The sequence below is a fragment of the Opisthocomus hoazin genome, chromosome 6 (genome assembly GCF_030867145.1).
Source record: "Opisthocomus hoazin isolate bOpiHoa1 chromosome 6, bOpiHoa1.hap1, whole genome shotgun sequence".
NCBI classification, from domain to species: domain Eukaryota; kingdom Metazoa; phylum Chordata; class Aves; order Opisthocomiformes; family Opisthocomidae; genus Opisthocomus; species Opisthocomus hoazin.
In genome coordinates this window covers 6852652-6869563 of record NC_134419.1, presented here as the reverse complement: position 1 = coordinate 6869563, position 16912 = coordinate 6852652, and the positions used below count along the sequence as shown (strand labels likewise).

The following is a 16912-nucleotide window of genomic DNA, read 5'->3' as shown; positions in this document are numbered from 1 at the left end:
TCTTCATCCAGAGGAGAGACAGCACGCTGGAAAACGCAAAGGCAGTATATTTGACTCACTTTTTCAGACATCATGCTGTTTAAACGAAAGTCCCACCTAGATAAAGCTCATCAAAACAAACCTCCGTCAAGTTCATACACTTATGAACAAGTGCTCACCAGGGATAGAAACACAGAGTGCCTACTCACATTTGGCAATTCTGCCTGGCCACTTCGTGCAGTCAAACTAAAAATCTAATACTCTGGAAGTGTTTCGGTATCCATATGTTACTGGAAAATGCTATTAATATTAGCTGAGGAATGGGTACGGAAAAAGCAGGATGTAAGTTACAATACTGACGTAACAGAATTAGAGAGGTTTATAATGACTCACTGAGTACTCACACAGCAACAATAAACTCGCTTTGAACTCGCCAAGAGTTCTGCTGTGCAATCTAATTGCCTGCAGCTCAGCAGGAGAAACAGTCTCTCCAAATGGTTCAGGGTTTGAGTGGGGCTTTTTTTTTGTCAGTTGAACATAATGCATACTATCTAAAACAGAACAAGAACTTAAAGGTTTCTTCATAAGTGGATTAAAGCAGTAATACTGAGGCTTTCAAAGCCATATTCAGGCCAGGATACAAGGCTGTCAGAAAGGACAAGGAGCTTTGACTGGGGATACTCAGCCTAAGTGGTGGTAGGAGCATAGCCTGCACACCACTTTGTGGGACTGAGAAATGCTGCCCATGTCACTCGGGTCCATCCCTGCTGTGACAGGTAAGGCTGCAAACTGTGGACCAAGCCTGGAGAAACCTCAGCTCCTGTGATATTCATTGCCTAGGGCAGGGTGAACACCAGGTGCACTGGCAAATCAAAGCGACTGTGAGGATTTTCCTGCCAAGTTCAGGCTCTCAATACAATTTGAATACTATGCAATTCCCTTGAGATTTCCTGCTCTTTTAGCCTTCCTGTGTGAAAGTTCAGACCTCTGCACTACACCTATTCCACACTGAGAACTCTGGGTCTTTCTGCTCCAAAAACCAAAGAGACCTGAAGTTTAGCACATGAAGAACCTGCTTTAGCTGTAGGAGCAACACACCATCTGTTGGGGTGAGCTTGGCTGCTTCCACAATAGAGCAGAGCTGTAAATGCAGACTAAGCAGCCTACGAGCAGGCAAGGGGGCAATTTTACAGTCTCCAAACTGAAAGCAACATCATTCTTCAGCTATGGATATCACAAACTAAAACATGCCTGTGATTGATCTTCCCTTCAGCGGGACACTGGAGAACACAGGCAAAAGAAGCACTGGATACAGACTGAATGAATAGTCAATAAAATATGGATGGTTTCTATTTTCATAGCTTGCCTATGGCAAGTCCTCACACAGTGATGTAGCTGGGGATGCACGAGATCAGGAACAGAATGAAACTGTACTTTCTCTTCCAAGACAGAACTACAGGGGAGTTAATCCTCACTTGGAACAAAACAGTGGTCCAAGCCTAGAAACTGCTGTCCCCCTCATCGAGTCTATTCTGCACATAACTAGGTAGGAACTGACAACTTGACTCTGATCAAGGAGTAGTCATCAAACATCGTGCCTCCCCAGCAAGCCTGCTCTTCTTCCTGCACACCATTATTCCTCTCTGCAGTACTGCAGAAACCACTTCAATCTGTACCATTACAGAGCACGCATCACAGACCAGGACTGGACCTTGATTTTTTGTACATCCACAATGATGCTTCATACACTTCTGGAGGCTAAAAGAAAACAGGGCAATACCCTAGTCAAAACTGCTGCAGAAAACATTTTTGTGAACAAAACAGGTCTGAAACCACTGACATTTGAGTTTGGAAAGGTTCCTCATAGTCAGCTGTGACTGTTTATAATTGTGGAGGACAAAAGATCCCTTGAAACATCACTTAAAAATGTGATGTTTCATCCAGCACATTCCCCCAACAACACTGCTCCCCTCACAGTTATTTCACACTGCTCACCTCAGGAAATGAAACGTACTTGAGGCAAAACTCTGCCTGGACGGGAGATGGTGGCCCTGCATATGCTGGAGGAGCGCCTGTGAGCACAGCTACATGCATACAGCCCTGCAGGTGTAGCAAGGGCAACCAGGGCTCTTCTCTCAGCTGAACCTCACCGACCACACAAACCTGTCTCCTTTCAGCCCTTCTGGGCCCACAGCAGCAGTTTTTCAGCTAAGAGCCATCAATCTCAACAGAGCTATGCCAGCAGGTAGAAGGTCAGGCCTGTGCTATGAAGCTACAGGGCCAAGCTGTTACTCAGCAATCTGAAATAACAGATCAGCATCTCCTCAGAGGCTCCTGCAGCAGCAAGATCAGGCCAAGCCATCACGCAGACAAGATGTTTTCTTCCTTCAGATTTCAACATCAGGGAATGGTGCTGTCCATAGATTAAAGTAATAAGGAAACCTCACCAAACGCCGCAGTTAATTAGAGCAGAACACACAGCAAATATCTTTCTGAAATCCCAAGACACTCATCGTTTAATATTTTGATTTTTAATATTTCAGCATGAGATCCTCGATCTTTCAATTCATATCCAATGAGAAACATAATTCTCTCACACACACAGAGCGTGCTACGAGGCATGAATCTTCTCCTTCCCATCTAGTCGTGACAACTTACGCAATGTAAGACAGTGAAACCTGCATCATTCTTGTATGTCAAATTGCTGCAAAAATCTTTGCTATTATAAAAGCAGAGAAAAAACCCAACACAGTAACAGATAATCCCAACTGATCACTGTAGAAAAATGACATTTACACATGCCCTTTTTCTATATTAAAGGTCAAGTTGATGCACCAAAAAGCTTTGTCTGCAGGAAATTCACCCCTAACCAGCTCAAGGGGAGATGACACCAGCTTTCAGGTATACCACGATCACTAAAAAATGACCATAATTTTTAAAGAAAAGCTTCAGGGAATTTTGATCTGCTGTTCTAGGTCTCATCAGGCTTGTTCTTCCCTTCAGGAAACCCAGTCCCACAAGACTTCAATAGAAACAAGTAGCAGGGAGAAAACCCTATTCAGAAATGACACAGCAAGATTCTGCCCTAAGACAGTCAGTGAATATGTTTCTAATGCCACATTCAAACTCACACTCCCCCACAGAAAGAAAAAAAAAAATCTTGTGGGAAGAGGGCAAATTAGGCCCTGTACTTGCCTGCCTTCCTCCCCCTCTGTGGTTTTCACTGCCAGAGAAGCATCTTCTTTGCACTCTAAAATTAACCCTGTGATATGATAACGAAGACTGCACAACACGGTAGAGAAAAGGAACCTGTTAGTAACAAAGATCACTGCTCAACCCTTACTTATCACAGACAACCCCCTGACCACTATCCAGCTTGCATGGAGCAGGAAGGAGAGGAAACAGTCTCCTAAAAGGATAATTTGGTTTCAGGTTTTCTTGAAATACTCCTCCAGGGTACTGAGCAGGCAGAGATGAAGCTGCCAGAGCAACAGCCCCGTAAGCCGAGGACCCTGTAAACCCCAGCACAAATATGCCTCTTGCTGCAAGAATGCAACATTTCCCATGCTGCTGAGTATCTCGGTCCTGACCTTGAAAGGTGGAAGATCAGAACTGCTCAGTGACAGGTGATGGTTTTTGCTCTGTGAACACACATCTTCTGGGTTGTCGTTTGCCAAGTATGCCCAACGACTTGGTCCACGACTGCCCAGAGCTGAACTGGAGTCAACAGCAGGCAGGTGGGAAGCCCCACGTCAGCTCCGGTCTCTCCAGCACTGTCACCCTAGCAGACTCAACCTAGATCTCAGTCTCAAAGTTTAAAAACACTGTAAATGAAGCAAACGGATCTTGGCAGGGTGAACTTAACAGCTTCTAGCCAGCTGAAGTACAGCCTTAGTGCTATTTTGAGCTATTAATCCTTTCTACAAGTATTAGCACAAATTCACGCTGGCAGCATTCACGTGATTGTATGCATAATCTAATGTGAAGAAATGCCTGCTGCTCTCAGCAAGTTTTGCAGAGTGTTCTTCAACGCCTGAGGGAGAGAAGGTGTTAACAAAGGCTTTGGGCATTGCTGTTGAGGACAGGCACCCTGTGAAACAGGGCCATGAGAATTAATGGCTAAACCCATTTGGAAGGACTTGAAGGAAAAGGATTCTAGCAAGGCAATGCGGTGCTGCGTGCAAGCCTGGGAAAGGCTCAACATTGCTCAGGCATGTGCTCATCCACAAACATGAAGAAAAATTCACTATGTTACTTCTCATTTCCCTCTAGAAGATGGTGCCTGGATTTATACTGCAGGCCCCAGGATTTCTCCCGTGCTCCACACTCACACTCTTTGAAGTGCCGTGCCACGATCAGAGTCCCTCCAGTCAAAACCTGGACAGATGCGATTCTTTTCAGCACCTGTCAGCGCAGCTCCTTAATCCTTATTTAACTTCAGGGATCAACATACACTGGCACCTTGGGCAAACATACATAACACATTATTTTACAAGAAATAGAACAAAATTCTGTGTTAAAGAGCTCTTGTGTAAAGGGGAACAGAAATCACCCAGCAAAGAGCAATTCCTTGAAGTAAAGCATGCAATTTCAATACAGCAATGTGATCCTGGCAGAGACTGTTCTAGAGCTTCCCTTCAAAACTCATTATTTATCATCCACCAAAGAACTGTGCCCATATAGGTCACCCCTTCTAAGTTGTATAGCAAGCCCAACGAGATCACCCAGTAGTCCCCAGCTAATTTAAATCCTACCTGTTACTGCCGCCAAGGTAAGGATGCAGCCCTACTTATCAAGCTAGCAGAAATGACTACTGTTGTGCAAACTTAGGAGTTGTGCAATCTTTATTGTTTTACACAAGAAAGGAAGAAGGAAAAGAGAGGCAGCAATAAAACACATAAAAGCAAATTAAACTTCCCTTGTCATCTTGGTTCTTGCCAGCCAAGGATATGTTACAAATAATTTGTAAAGGCAAGGGTGCACTAGCGATAAATTACTGCAATAGTTCATGCTCAGGCAACAGCAAGGCGTGGGCATGGAGGTAAAGGAGGTCAGGAGAGACAGTGTCCTCAGATGAAATGGAAAGAGCCTCTTTAGCGATGAAAAAAATCTATAACGTGCATCCTCAAAACCAGGACTTTCAGCCAGCTGAAGAGGCGGCTGCAGAGATGACTGCCTGTGTACAGGCTGCGTCCTATCAATCTTTAGGATGTGTTAGAACACACAAAAAGAAAGTCCATTTTGAAAAGCAAAACAAATACCATGTTCCCCCTCAAAATGCCTGTGTTTTGTGTGTGTCTGATACTAAATAAAAGAAGTGATCCATTTGAATTATTTCTTCCACTTTACCCAACACTAAAACTTTGAAACACCGAGTTCTCAGCACTGGGATTTTTCTGAATATTTTACAAAACATATATGACAGAGGTAAAGGCTAAGCCCTTGAGCAGTCATTTAATCCAATGAACACGATTATTTGTGTAAAACAATGCAATCATGGACCAGAAAACAAGAAATTTGGAACACTCTTCATGAGTCACTAATGTTCACAATGAGTTGCTGAATCACTCTACAGCCTTGGGCAAAGGATAACTTCTCTAAGCATCAGTCTTCACATCCGTAAGATTATAATTAGTCCACTTGTGTGCTGAAGATTTATGGAAAGCTAAACTGCTAACCCGCCACTGGATGGCAAATGCGTAATCAGCGTAACACAACTACACTAGAACAGAACCACTCAGTTACAGAGAACAGGAGGTGTATTTCTTGGCCTCTATCAGTCAACGCTGACATTTGTTATCAAAGAAACTAGGGCATTTCTCTCTGTTTATAAGTAGCTGCATAGACGCAATTGTGATTCAGGATGAGAAGACTACACGAACAGTTGTAAGTTTACATCTGAAACAGCCATCATCTGTCACCTATTCTTATTTTCAATGCAAGTATATTCACTACTCCAGCTATTGCTGATTTTTATGCACTTTACTCCCTGGATCGTGCAGCACAGCATCATATCTGGATGGAATAGATCCAGCAAATCCAGCAAGATTTACTCATATACAATCACTGCTAAACCAGCAAGCCAAGCAGCTGGTATTGTCAGAGACCCATGCAACACATCTGGAAAGATATCTACAGCCTTACTCATCTAGATCAACAAAACCAGAAAAAGTCTGAAAAGCCATCAAAAAACTCAATCGCATTAACTTTATACACGGAAAGCAAAGATGGACAGAAAACCTCTCTTGGGTAACCCTGAACAAAGACTTGGGATCAAAAGGAAATGTTAATGCACCCTTTGAAATGCAGTAAAACGTCATCTCAGTGTACACCTTGCTACGCATTACGACTCTAGAAAGAAAACATGAAAAAAGTACGAAACAAGGCCAGTTAAAATACAAAACAAAGTTAAAATCTGGAATCAGAGCAGTTACCTAAACGAGGAAAAAAGTACAGTTGGAGCTTACTGTCAGCTGTACACACCAGTTTCTCCAGGAAGCATTTCTTTTAAACTGATAAAACTGTGCTATAGGCTACTTGGAAAGGGAGAGAAGTCTACAACACCACAGCATTTCAAATTTAACAAAAATCAAGAGGAAATTTTCATCCATTTCAATGGATTTAAACACACACTTCCCCTCTTTCAGTGTTTTACAAGTAAAAGAAATCCCACCCACAGAAGTTACAGAAACTAAACTACAACTCCAGAAAAGATAAAGAAACTTACAGCAGGCAAAATTCTCACCCAGGATGGAAGAGACTCTGCAGCACTAATGAATTAGATTTTAAATTATATATCTATCTTTAAAAAGAAAAAGTAATCACAGCACAGAGAACAGTTGCCAAAAAGAGCCCTTCTGGTTCTGCAAGTACAGGACTGTGCTCCTGCTGCCATGGAAACTGAGTCCCTGACTGCTCTGGTCCTGGTACAGTGCCACACATGCTCTCAAGCATTTAATAAGTATTAATAATGCAAAAATAATATTGATATATCAGAAACAGAACATCTGAAAAAAAAAATTGGCATTAAAGCTCACTTTACACGGCTGCAGCCCAAAGGCTACTAGCCTTACTCTAAGTCAACTATAAATCCTGTTCTCCCCCAGTTTCTAACACATACTCTTGGCATTAACTGTAAGGTTAAACTGACTGCCAGGCCTCAGCTTAGCCTGAAAAAAGCCAGGAAACCTGGAGGGAAAATTGAAACATTTCCACTAGTCTGACAGGTACCTCTGCAGTAAGCAATATGGTTGAGTGTACTGAGCACTGCGCTGTTAGGTAGGAGACCTCATTTCTGTTCTTGGCCCTGCTGCCGCCTACTTGTACAACCGTGAGTCACTCGGGGCCAGCTCCCACCTGCAGAAGAGCTGCAACACCACTTAGTAACCTCTTCACAAGGAGCAAGGCATAGGGCTGCCAGATCAGCCTCAGCTCTGGGGAAAAGTCACGGTCCTTGCCAGGAACAGAACTGCTGTCCACCAAGGCATCGTTCTTAGGGCAGGACACAGGGTATATCTCACCCTGAGAGACCATTAGAGATGGAGCTCATATCCCCACTTTAAAAATCTTCTGGCTTCTCTTAGGTTAAAATCTGGCTTTCAAAAATATTTCAGTCTGGATGGGTTTAGTTTTATTTTTCAACTAGCTTACAGCATTATTACAACTTTTAAAGTCTAATAAGTTTGTTATCTCTTGTATTTCAGCCAGAATTTTTCACAGAGCAGAAAATCTGCATTAATTTTATCACATGGCCTTTTACACCCTTCCCTTCCCTTGTGGCTATCTAAATACTAACAATTTTAACATGAAATAGAGAATTAGAAAAACTACAGTCGGCATTTTCAACACTTCCCACACATGCACCATAAAACAGTGTAGGCTTCCCTTTGGCCAGAACCAGCTGTCTGCACTGGAAGCAGAGCACACTGGAGCAGGCAGTCTGCTCTTCTACCAAGGACATGCTACTGCGTAAGAAAATAAGCAGCAACACAAATCTTCATCCCAATCACCCAAACTCACTTACTGATTCGTTTTCCTGGGCAAACCAAAGAAAGAAAAATTGACATTTTATGGCATTTTATAAGGCGTGCAATGACTCAGAATAGCAGAGCTGAGGAGTAACATTCTTTGGGAACATCTTTGGAATTACCAGAGAAAAGCTGCAGGCAAATGGGAAAGTTGTAGAGAGAAGAAGGCCTTCAGAGAAGCAACAGTATAAGGACCAAGAGACCTTCACACCAAATCAAATCTACCCCAAATGCAGCTCTGACACAACATCACAGTCTCTGAGGCACACCAAAGACATGGTAAATTCACCAGCAAATTCGAAAAGCTGATGCCATTAAAAAAGCTAGAAGAATCAAAAGCTGGGTGTCTGCTCTACTAGAAACTGCTAAGAGAATCTGTAATTGTCAGACATTTTCAGGCCTAACAGAGGGTTTAACGGCCATTCAGGCAGACAATGGAGTCAAGAAATCTCATTATTTCTAGCACTGGCAATCTCTTAGTCTAGCTGTGTCAGATCAGTGCGTTCACCAGCACATTACACTTCATTCCTCCAGCCTCAAATTGCAATTTGTTCATTTGAATTAATCTCTAACATTTTCTGATTAAGTTATCCTACGTATCTTCCACTCTAACATCAACCAATAAGAAATCACACCTCAAACCTGTGCTAATCCTAGGTCTATAACGCTGCAGACAAAAGAGCGCTGGTCTACATTGACTTCTGTTTTATCTTTTCATACATTAAAATGCTCCAGATGAAGCTTGACTACCTTGGCTCAAAACGTAGAATATTTTTATATCCTCTGAAAGGAGAGGTCTGAACTCTTTGATAAACTAACCAAGTCACTGTCGCTTTTGACTGCACTTTCTCCATTTCCTTCTTGACCTTCACCATTATCTTCAGTCTGCCCATTCTCCTTGACCTCAGCAAAGCTTTTCAGATCACGGCTTGCTCCTGTAGCTGCATCTAGAGCAACCCATGTGCTTTCTTGCTACAGCACAGTAGCACTCCACCAAATCAAGTCCTCTTCCCTCTGTATCCATACTGTCCCCTGCAGCTATCCCATCCACCCAAGTCCCCTCTCCTCTCTTGTCAGTGGTCCTATTCTAGTTTTCTCTTCTTTCCCAGATCATGAGCAGGAGTGACAGAAAAACCATCACCTCCTAGAAAGTGGTTTGTATCTAGAGATAATACAACTCCTCAAGTTAATGTGCCAGGAAACGGAGAAGGGTGCACTTCCCACATGTGCTTAAAGCTTGATTTTCTACATAAAGGATGCAGCACACAGAAGAGAACCCAAACCCCCAAAATACATGTTAGTTTTCTCAGAACAGATGAGAAGAATATAATGAAAAAGAAGATAAGCGAATAACAACCTTCACTGTGGAACACAAGAGAACAGTAAACTGGTTTTGAGCCTAGCTTGCACACCAACACAGTACCGGCCAGGACAGGCAGGTAACAGGCACACAGGCAAGCAAAGGAGCTCTGCCTCTCTGCACCGCTCTTCCCAGTGCTTTTGGTGACTGTTCCAGGATTTGTTATGGGATACAGAGATAAGGCAGATCAGAGGAACCGTGAACAGGGGAACAGTCATCAAGACAGCAGGACATACATCCTTGCAAATCCATAACTGGGGAACAGCCGTCCAGGTGAGGGGGCAGACATCCTTGGACATCACTGAAGCTCCTCAAACTGATGCCCCTAAAGTGAACTATCTCATTAGAATGTGAAAACCACACCCCCAGTGCTGAAAACACCCCCTCCGCACATGAAGACCCTTACTCACTGAGCATGTGCTACAAATTTCAGGTGCACTGTTATCTCTAAATGGAAACAAGAAGAGAACTAACCAGCCACTGTTAGGAGGGTAAGTCTGACAGGCAGAACTAACATTTTTAACTGTATAAATACACGATGTGATTGTAACCAGGCGTGCTAGCTTCGTGGAGTTACCACCTAGCACCCACCTCTGCGCAGAAATGAACTGGCTACCTCGACTCAGTGTGTGGACTGGATTTTGCACACCAGGTAAAGAAACCCTGGTTTTTGGGACAACACTTCCAGTTTTGGGCTGAGCATGCAAGCTGGGCATGCAGCTATCAGACATAATCAAGAGCATATGACCATGCATATGTCAAGGAAACCTAAAACTCTCCACATGGTGACATGCACATATCGAAGGCACACAGGCATCTCCAGAGTAACGTACAGCTATCACTCAGCACAGAGAATACTGTCTCACCATTGAACATGAAGAAAGATTGGAGCAACAGATAACAAAAAAGGTCATGGAATATATGTGGCAATTGCGACTGCCTGCTGTCTCCTTTCGTCACGTCCCAAAACCTGCAAGCATAGCACACCATTCCACTCCTGCATTTCAAAGCCACTCAGGCCATATTTAACTCTTCACAGGATCCAGATTTTAATTCTCAAAGTACATTTTGATGTATTTTTATTTGCAAATTCCAGCTCTAGTGAAATTTGAATTGAAAAGCAAGGAGAACATCAGGCTGCCTCCTAGGCTTTTGCACAGGCAGCAGGAGTCAAACTCTGCAGATTCTCCACGCACAAAGCCAGCAGGAGAACAGGAGTCTTTCTTCCTCCAGATAGCAAGGGAAGCGTGTTCAGCTATACAGCTACATACGGTGGCCCCAAGGCAGGGCAAGGGCTGAAGTAGGGGGAAGTTTGCTGATGCTACGTATTTACCCTGAATTCTGGACATGCCGGAACAGTCTTTGAAGTGTTAACCCCCTTCTGACTGCATATCTCATGCCTGAGGCAGCCTCAGTCCTGTCCAGTATAAAATATCCCTATGAACAGTACTCACCAGAAAGCAACAACACAGAAAGGATCCCAATACAAAGATGGAAACGGAGCCTTAAAAGAGAAATAGTAATTCTGTATTTGGCTGTGTCCCCCTGCAGGCAGGTATTAAAGCTGAAGTGGCCTTGCAGCTTGTGTTGTATTTTAGGAAACTGATTGAACTACTGCTTGCTTTTTGCCACTATACTCTTTGCCACATTTAAGGATTAACCAACATTTCAGCAGAGGTCTTCCAGTCTCTTTTACCCACTCTCAGGTCTGGGTTAAGATAATGTGAAGCCTATTTGCAGCAGAAAATAAAATCCTAACAAATACAACCAACAAACTAAGAGCTCTTATTTCGCGTCAAATATATTGTGTCTGACTGCTACTTGCAAGTTCTTCCTTGTTTTCTACTGGCTGCAGTGGGAAGCAAGAAGAAACTTGCAGAACTAGGCAAAAAGTTTGCAAGGGCTGCTCCTCCACCAAAGCAGCTCTCTAGGATTTTCCATGCTGGGTGACACATCACACAGTGGCAGGCACCCTGGGCACACAACTCGTGGGCCCCAAGGCCAGCCTGGCCCTGCAATATCCACGTATCCTGAAGGAGACATAGAACAAAACCCAGCATCCCACATTCCAAGTATCTCATCAAGGAGTGATGCTCTGCCAAAACACTCTGCCTCGAAAAATGAACGTTTTTCCCCACTATAAAAATAACTTTGGTGTTTTATAACATTGCTGCTATACCGTTAAGGAGAAGTCTTGATAACTGTGTATCTGCAAACATTCTCTGAAATAGGTTATAAAATTCAGTCTTGACTTTCCAGAGTTTCCTGAGAGGAAAAAGCATCATTTGCTTGTACAGGGAAGGAGTAAAATGCATCTAAAAAATCATGTTCAAAACTGCCCTGAAGCCCTGTCTTCATTGTGTGGATCTCATATAGTGCAGATCATGACAGTGCAAGCTGTAAATTGCAACTGGGTTTCTGTTTTGCCAGGCCTACGCAGACCGGATTGACCTATATTCATACTTACTCACTACCTACATCTATTTAGTTCTTTTTTTACCTTTCCCCAACAGACGAGGCACTTTCCGCAATCCCTATTTTCCTGCTGTTCACTAAATCACCGGCACGTGGTCTTCATACTGTGAGAGTCACCTATTTTTTATGGTGGCCCTTGGACTGTTTTAAATCGTTAACATTACTAAAAGGTCTTGATAGCATTGAAATACGCAATATGAAATACGCACCATATGCAGAACTGATATTTGCTCAAATGAGGAAGACCAAAGAGGCATGAAGTCTCAACTCTAAAGATGCTTCTGAAAGTACGCTAACATAGTAAAGATAATTTAAATTGAACTGAAGTGATGTACACAGCCTAGTCTGTATTGCAATGGGTGTCTTACAAACTCAAACAATGCATGATAATCCAAACAGTGTGAGCAACAAATCCCGCTTCTCTGCCATGCACCTAGTCTCTGCTGCCTGCTATCACAAGTGAACCACATGGCCAGAGGCATCGTAAATTCTGCCTTCGTCAGCAACATCAGTTAAAGTTATAAAAATGTGTTAAACAGCTTTTATTCTTTTTTTTTTCTTGAAGAAAACCAAACACGATTCCTTTCATTTCATTTATCTCCCACAAGTAAAATCTCTGAAGTCAACTGCCACACAGCAAGAAAGAATTTGGCCCTACGATGTATAAGAAGGTGGTTATTGAGCAACCTAGGATAAACTTAACACACCTTACAAACTAGTACTGAGTAATCTGATTTGTGTAAGAGCTGAGGTCATTTCTTTTTCATGTTTCATTTCCTATATTTGCCATGCCAACTCACACATCAATCCTATGGCAGATTAACTTGAACTACCAACCACAGCAGAAAAGAATCACTAAACAGAAAGCAAATTCCAAGGAGACAGTACAGTATGACTACTGAGATGTTCTCCTTCGAGTCTAAAGCTCCTTTAAAAAAAGCCAACATTTTACCAGCATTTTACCGGGGGGACGATGGGGGGGGGGGGGGGGGGGGAGCGGGACAAACAATACTACCCTCCCCCCCCCCAAAACCCCAACAATGTCACTCTTTATGCAAAGATGGCTCTAGCAGAAAGCACATGGAGTACTGCCAGGTTGTCAAATCCCTGTGTGGCACAAAAAACAAAACCAAAAATTATCTCCTTCCAGAACTGTTCAAGGTACTCTTGGTTACAAAAACCTTCCAGTGGATATACAGTGTCTACCATAAGCACAGACTTGTTTCATAAACCAATTCTTAACACAAGTGAAGACCATCCTAGCTCTTCAACAAGGGAGGATATATACAAACAGCTATGAGCTATCACAAATACATTATCAACTCTGGAAAAACCATCAGCAAGTAATTACAGGGGTTATCAGGGGCCATATCAGTACTCATCACCAGCCAGCTACCTGCATTTTCTTTTCCCTCTCCATCACCACTCCAGCATGCTGAGTTTTCCAGAACAATTTCTTCCAGTGCATATGTTCATAAAATATTTTAAAATAAATATCTGTTTATTACAGCAGTGATAGCAGAGGTGATATCTAGAAGCAAAAACATGGAACATGTCCTTTCACCCAGTAAGTAAAACTCTAAACATTACATATGTATATTACATACATACAGTGGTATGCATTTTTAAAAGCAGTGTTCAGCAACAACGTAAGCGAGAAAAATGTGTGTGAAAAATGCAATTTAAATCTCTTTCAGATTGCTTGGAGAAACAACTGCAAAGTCAATATATATATATATGAACTAAATTAACAGTCCATGAGTAATTTCTGTAGTATACTTCCCAATCGGTAATAAACGCCAAGTCCAGATTAAAGCAAAGAACTCTTCCTGATGCCTCCACACCCAAAAATTCTCTTTCGTAGTATCTCAAAAGTCACTATTCTACTACATTCTAGCCATCATATTTTTACCACCCCCAAACCCAACAACTCTAAAAACCCTCTGAAATAAAACTAAATCAGAGGCAATTATCCGTCTAACCATTCTAAGACAGCACAATTCACACAGAGCTGATATTCAACACAATGTGGTTTTACACTCTCTTCTCTGACACAATGCTTAGAGGGCGGATCACAAGGAAAGGGGAAAGATAAAAATGCAGCCCAGATACTGACCCACTCACTCGTGCTAGGCAAGGAGCTCAGGCAACAAAATTCAGTGTGGAGTGTGGGGTGCAGAATCTGCTCCTCAAGATGCCACTCCAGCCATGATCCCAATCTGCGGAACTGCAGTTCCCAAAGCACAGCCCACAGGTCACCTGCAGCTCACCAAGCCTTTGTACAACAGCGCACAGAGGGACTTTCAAACAGAAAGCTTCAAGAATACCATTACCAGCCTGTTCAGAGATTGCCAGCACTTCCATAGATTAGTGTCTCTCTCTGGAAACTTGTACACCTCTGAGAAAACTCACCCAGTTATGACTATACAGGAGTCCGAGCTAGTTTGAGGTCAGCCATGGCTTCCCAGTGTCTTCCGTAATCTGAAACATTCCAAATCCAAGTTGCCTCTAACTACTGCCAACATAATTCCTGCAGAAACCGTTTCTATATCTGAAACAAGCAATGATGCTAACTCCCTGTATCATGAACTTAGGCACATATAAAGCCTATCAGGTCTCTGAATAGAAAAGCACCAGAAATAAATGTTATGTTTCATGTTGCAACATCAAGATGTTTCCCATGAACAAGGGTTTGGGAATCCCTGCTCTGCTTAATCCAATCTACCCAGACTTCACTCTGAGCATCACCTGACACACACTTATCAGTGAAGCTGGTAATAGGATACTTACATACGGAAAAACACGTAACCAGTGACTCTTCTTTTCTTGATATATACCCTGGTCTACGACATTTCAAGAGTTCCTTCAGTGAATTATAACCTGATGCACATTCAATGTCTGTTACCCTACAGACCTAATTCAAGAGATGCGTGGTACCTGCTGCAATATTTGGAACTTAAAAGTGCAAACTAAAGATACTTCTCTAAGACTTAGGCTCCATAACTTCTTTTAGAGATGCTTCTTACACTCCACGGTTGAGACCAATTCTCCTAGGCTGTCAGAAGCTGTAAGTGAAATAACAGAGGTAATAACAGCACAACCCTACGAACTACCCAAAGTTTACTGCGTGCCACTTACATGTACCAGGGCCACACCACAGGAGAAGGCAAGACTGCCATCTTCCCAGCACTGAAAGTAGGTATCTCCTTGCCCTCTCTCCCCTTACACTACCAGGGAACCCATCAGTGTTACACAGCTGACACTGCCAAGCAGTGCTACCTGTTCAGCTCCCTCCTCCTCACCACAACCGCAAACGTATCTTCAAACACAAAACTCACACCAACCCCGTATCTTGCGGGATGCTTAGGAGTAAGCAGCGTTTCACACCAGCACCTGTCACTGGGCTCCCTCGGGGCCAGGCACCTCTCCCGGCTCCCCGGAGCACACGAACCGCGCCACTCCCTTTCGGCGCCCTGAGCAGAAACGCTGCTGGAGGCGCGGGTGGAGCCTGTCGGCGGGCAGGGTGCGGGCAGGGAGAGGGCAGGGAGCCGGCAGGGAGCCGGCACGGAGCGGGCTCCCGCACGACCCTCCGGGTGTCCCCGGCCGCGCAGCCCGGCCGCGGCCGGCATGCAGGAGCCGCTACCCCGCCGCGAGCTGCGCTCCGCGCGGCCGGCCCGCTGCCGCGTCACCGATCTGCTGCTCCCGGCAGCCAATCGGCGCGGGAGCCGGGGACGGCGCGACTTCATTCATTCATTCATTCATAAAAAAGAGGCGCAGCGCTGCCGGGAAGCGAGCGCTTCCAGGCCGGGCCCGCCGTGCCCGCGGACGGACACTCACGGCAATCCGCCTCGTCGCTGTTATCCGAGCAGTCGTCGTCCTCGTCGCACTTCCAGACGGCGGGGATGCACCGAGCGTTCCGGCACTGGAACTGGTCCTCCTCGCACTCCTTGACGGCCCCTGCGAGACACGGGGCCGCGCCTGGGTCAGCGGGGCGCGCTCCCACGGCGGGGGTATCCCCGGGCCGCCCCCTCCCCGGCCGCGCACACGCCGGGCAGGGCGCCGGGAGCCGCCAGCCCAGGGTAGGGGCTGGGGCTGGGCTCGCCAGGGCAGAGGGGCTCGGCGGGAGGACGGCCGTGATGCCGGGGCTGCTTTGTGCGGGGATAAAAGGGACCGTTCCCGTGCTTTCCCGCATTGTTTTAAAGGCGGGGGGGAGAAGGACGTAGGGAACAGAAGATGGGTAAATCCGAAACGCCAAAGACAAAGAAAAATCGCAAAGCACACCGATGCTGGGAGCTCCTGCGCATCCCTTCCCGGGGCAAAACGCGCAGATACCCGGGGACTCGGGGGATAACGGGCACCGGCGCCGTCCCGGGAGAAGGGAACTGACCCAGCTAAAGTTGAGGGCGGGGGGGGGGACACGGACGGGACACGGAGCGGATCTGCTCTGCAGCCGCGGTGCCGAGGCAGAAATCCCCTCAGGAAGGGATTAAAAGCGGCAGCTCCTGTCACCGGCGCTCGGGTTGCAGCCGAAGAGCGCGCCCGGGTCCCAACCCTCACCCGGGGTGGGGGGGAGGGGGGACCCGGGGGGAGTGGGCACCCGGGCAAAGCGGAACCCCTCGCCCCCTTCCCCGGGAGCGCCGGGCCGAGCCGGGCCGGACCCACCTTTGCCGAGATGCAGCTTCAGCAGCAGCAGCTGGAGGAGCAGCAGCCGGGCGAGCGCTGGCCGGCACATGGTGCTCGCTCCCCTCCGCCGCCGTGTGCGGGGTGCGCGCAACCGCCGCGCCGCTCGCTGCCCCGTGCCGACCGGGCCCGCCCCGCCGCGCGTCGCCGCCGCGCCGTGACGCGCCCCGCTGGGCGGGCCCTGCGCGCCGCCGCTCGGCGCGGCCCCCGGAGAGAGAGCGAGCGAGGAAGCGCGGCCCCGCGCGTACGGTCCCTCCGGGGCTCGTTCCGCCGGCTCCGCCGGCGGGACGAGCCCCGGAGGGACCGTACGCGCGCGGCCACCTGCGGGAGGCAGCGCCCGGAAGCGCCGCGGATGGGAGCGCGGTTCCGGGCCTGGCTGCGGAGGGAGGGA

At 45.9% G+C, this 16912-nt stretch overlaps 1 protein-coding gene across 4 annotated transcripts in view; it reads right to left on the bottom strand.

The window, feature by feature from the left end:
* LRP8 (LDL receptor related protein 8) overlaps window positions 1–16647 on the bottom strand; it is a 198359-nt gene extending 181712 nt beyond the window's left edge. For all 4 annotated transcript variants that reach the window (XR_012764382.1, XR_012764383.1, XM_075424452.1 and 1 more), the window contains exons 1-2: window positions 16504–16647; window positions 15679–15798 (exon numbers count right to left, since the gene is read on the bottom strand). Coding sequence is in view for 2 of the 4 variants with exons in the window: in XM_075424452.1 (XP_075280567.1) it covers window positions 15679–15798; window positions 16504–16573 (190 nt within the window). In the remaining 2 variants the exon portion in view is untranslated. The remainder of the gene's footprint in view (window positions 1–15678; window positions 15799–16503) is intronic.
* Window positions 16648–16912: the final 265 nt, after the last annotated feature.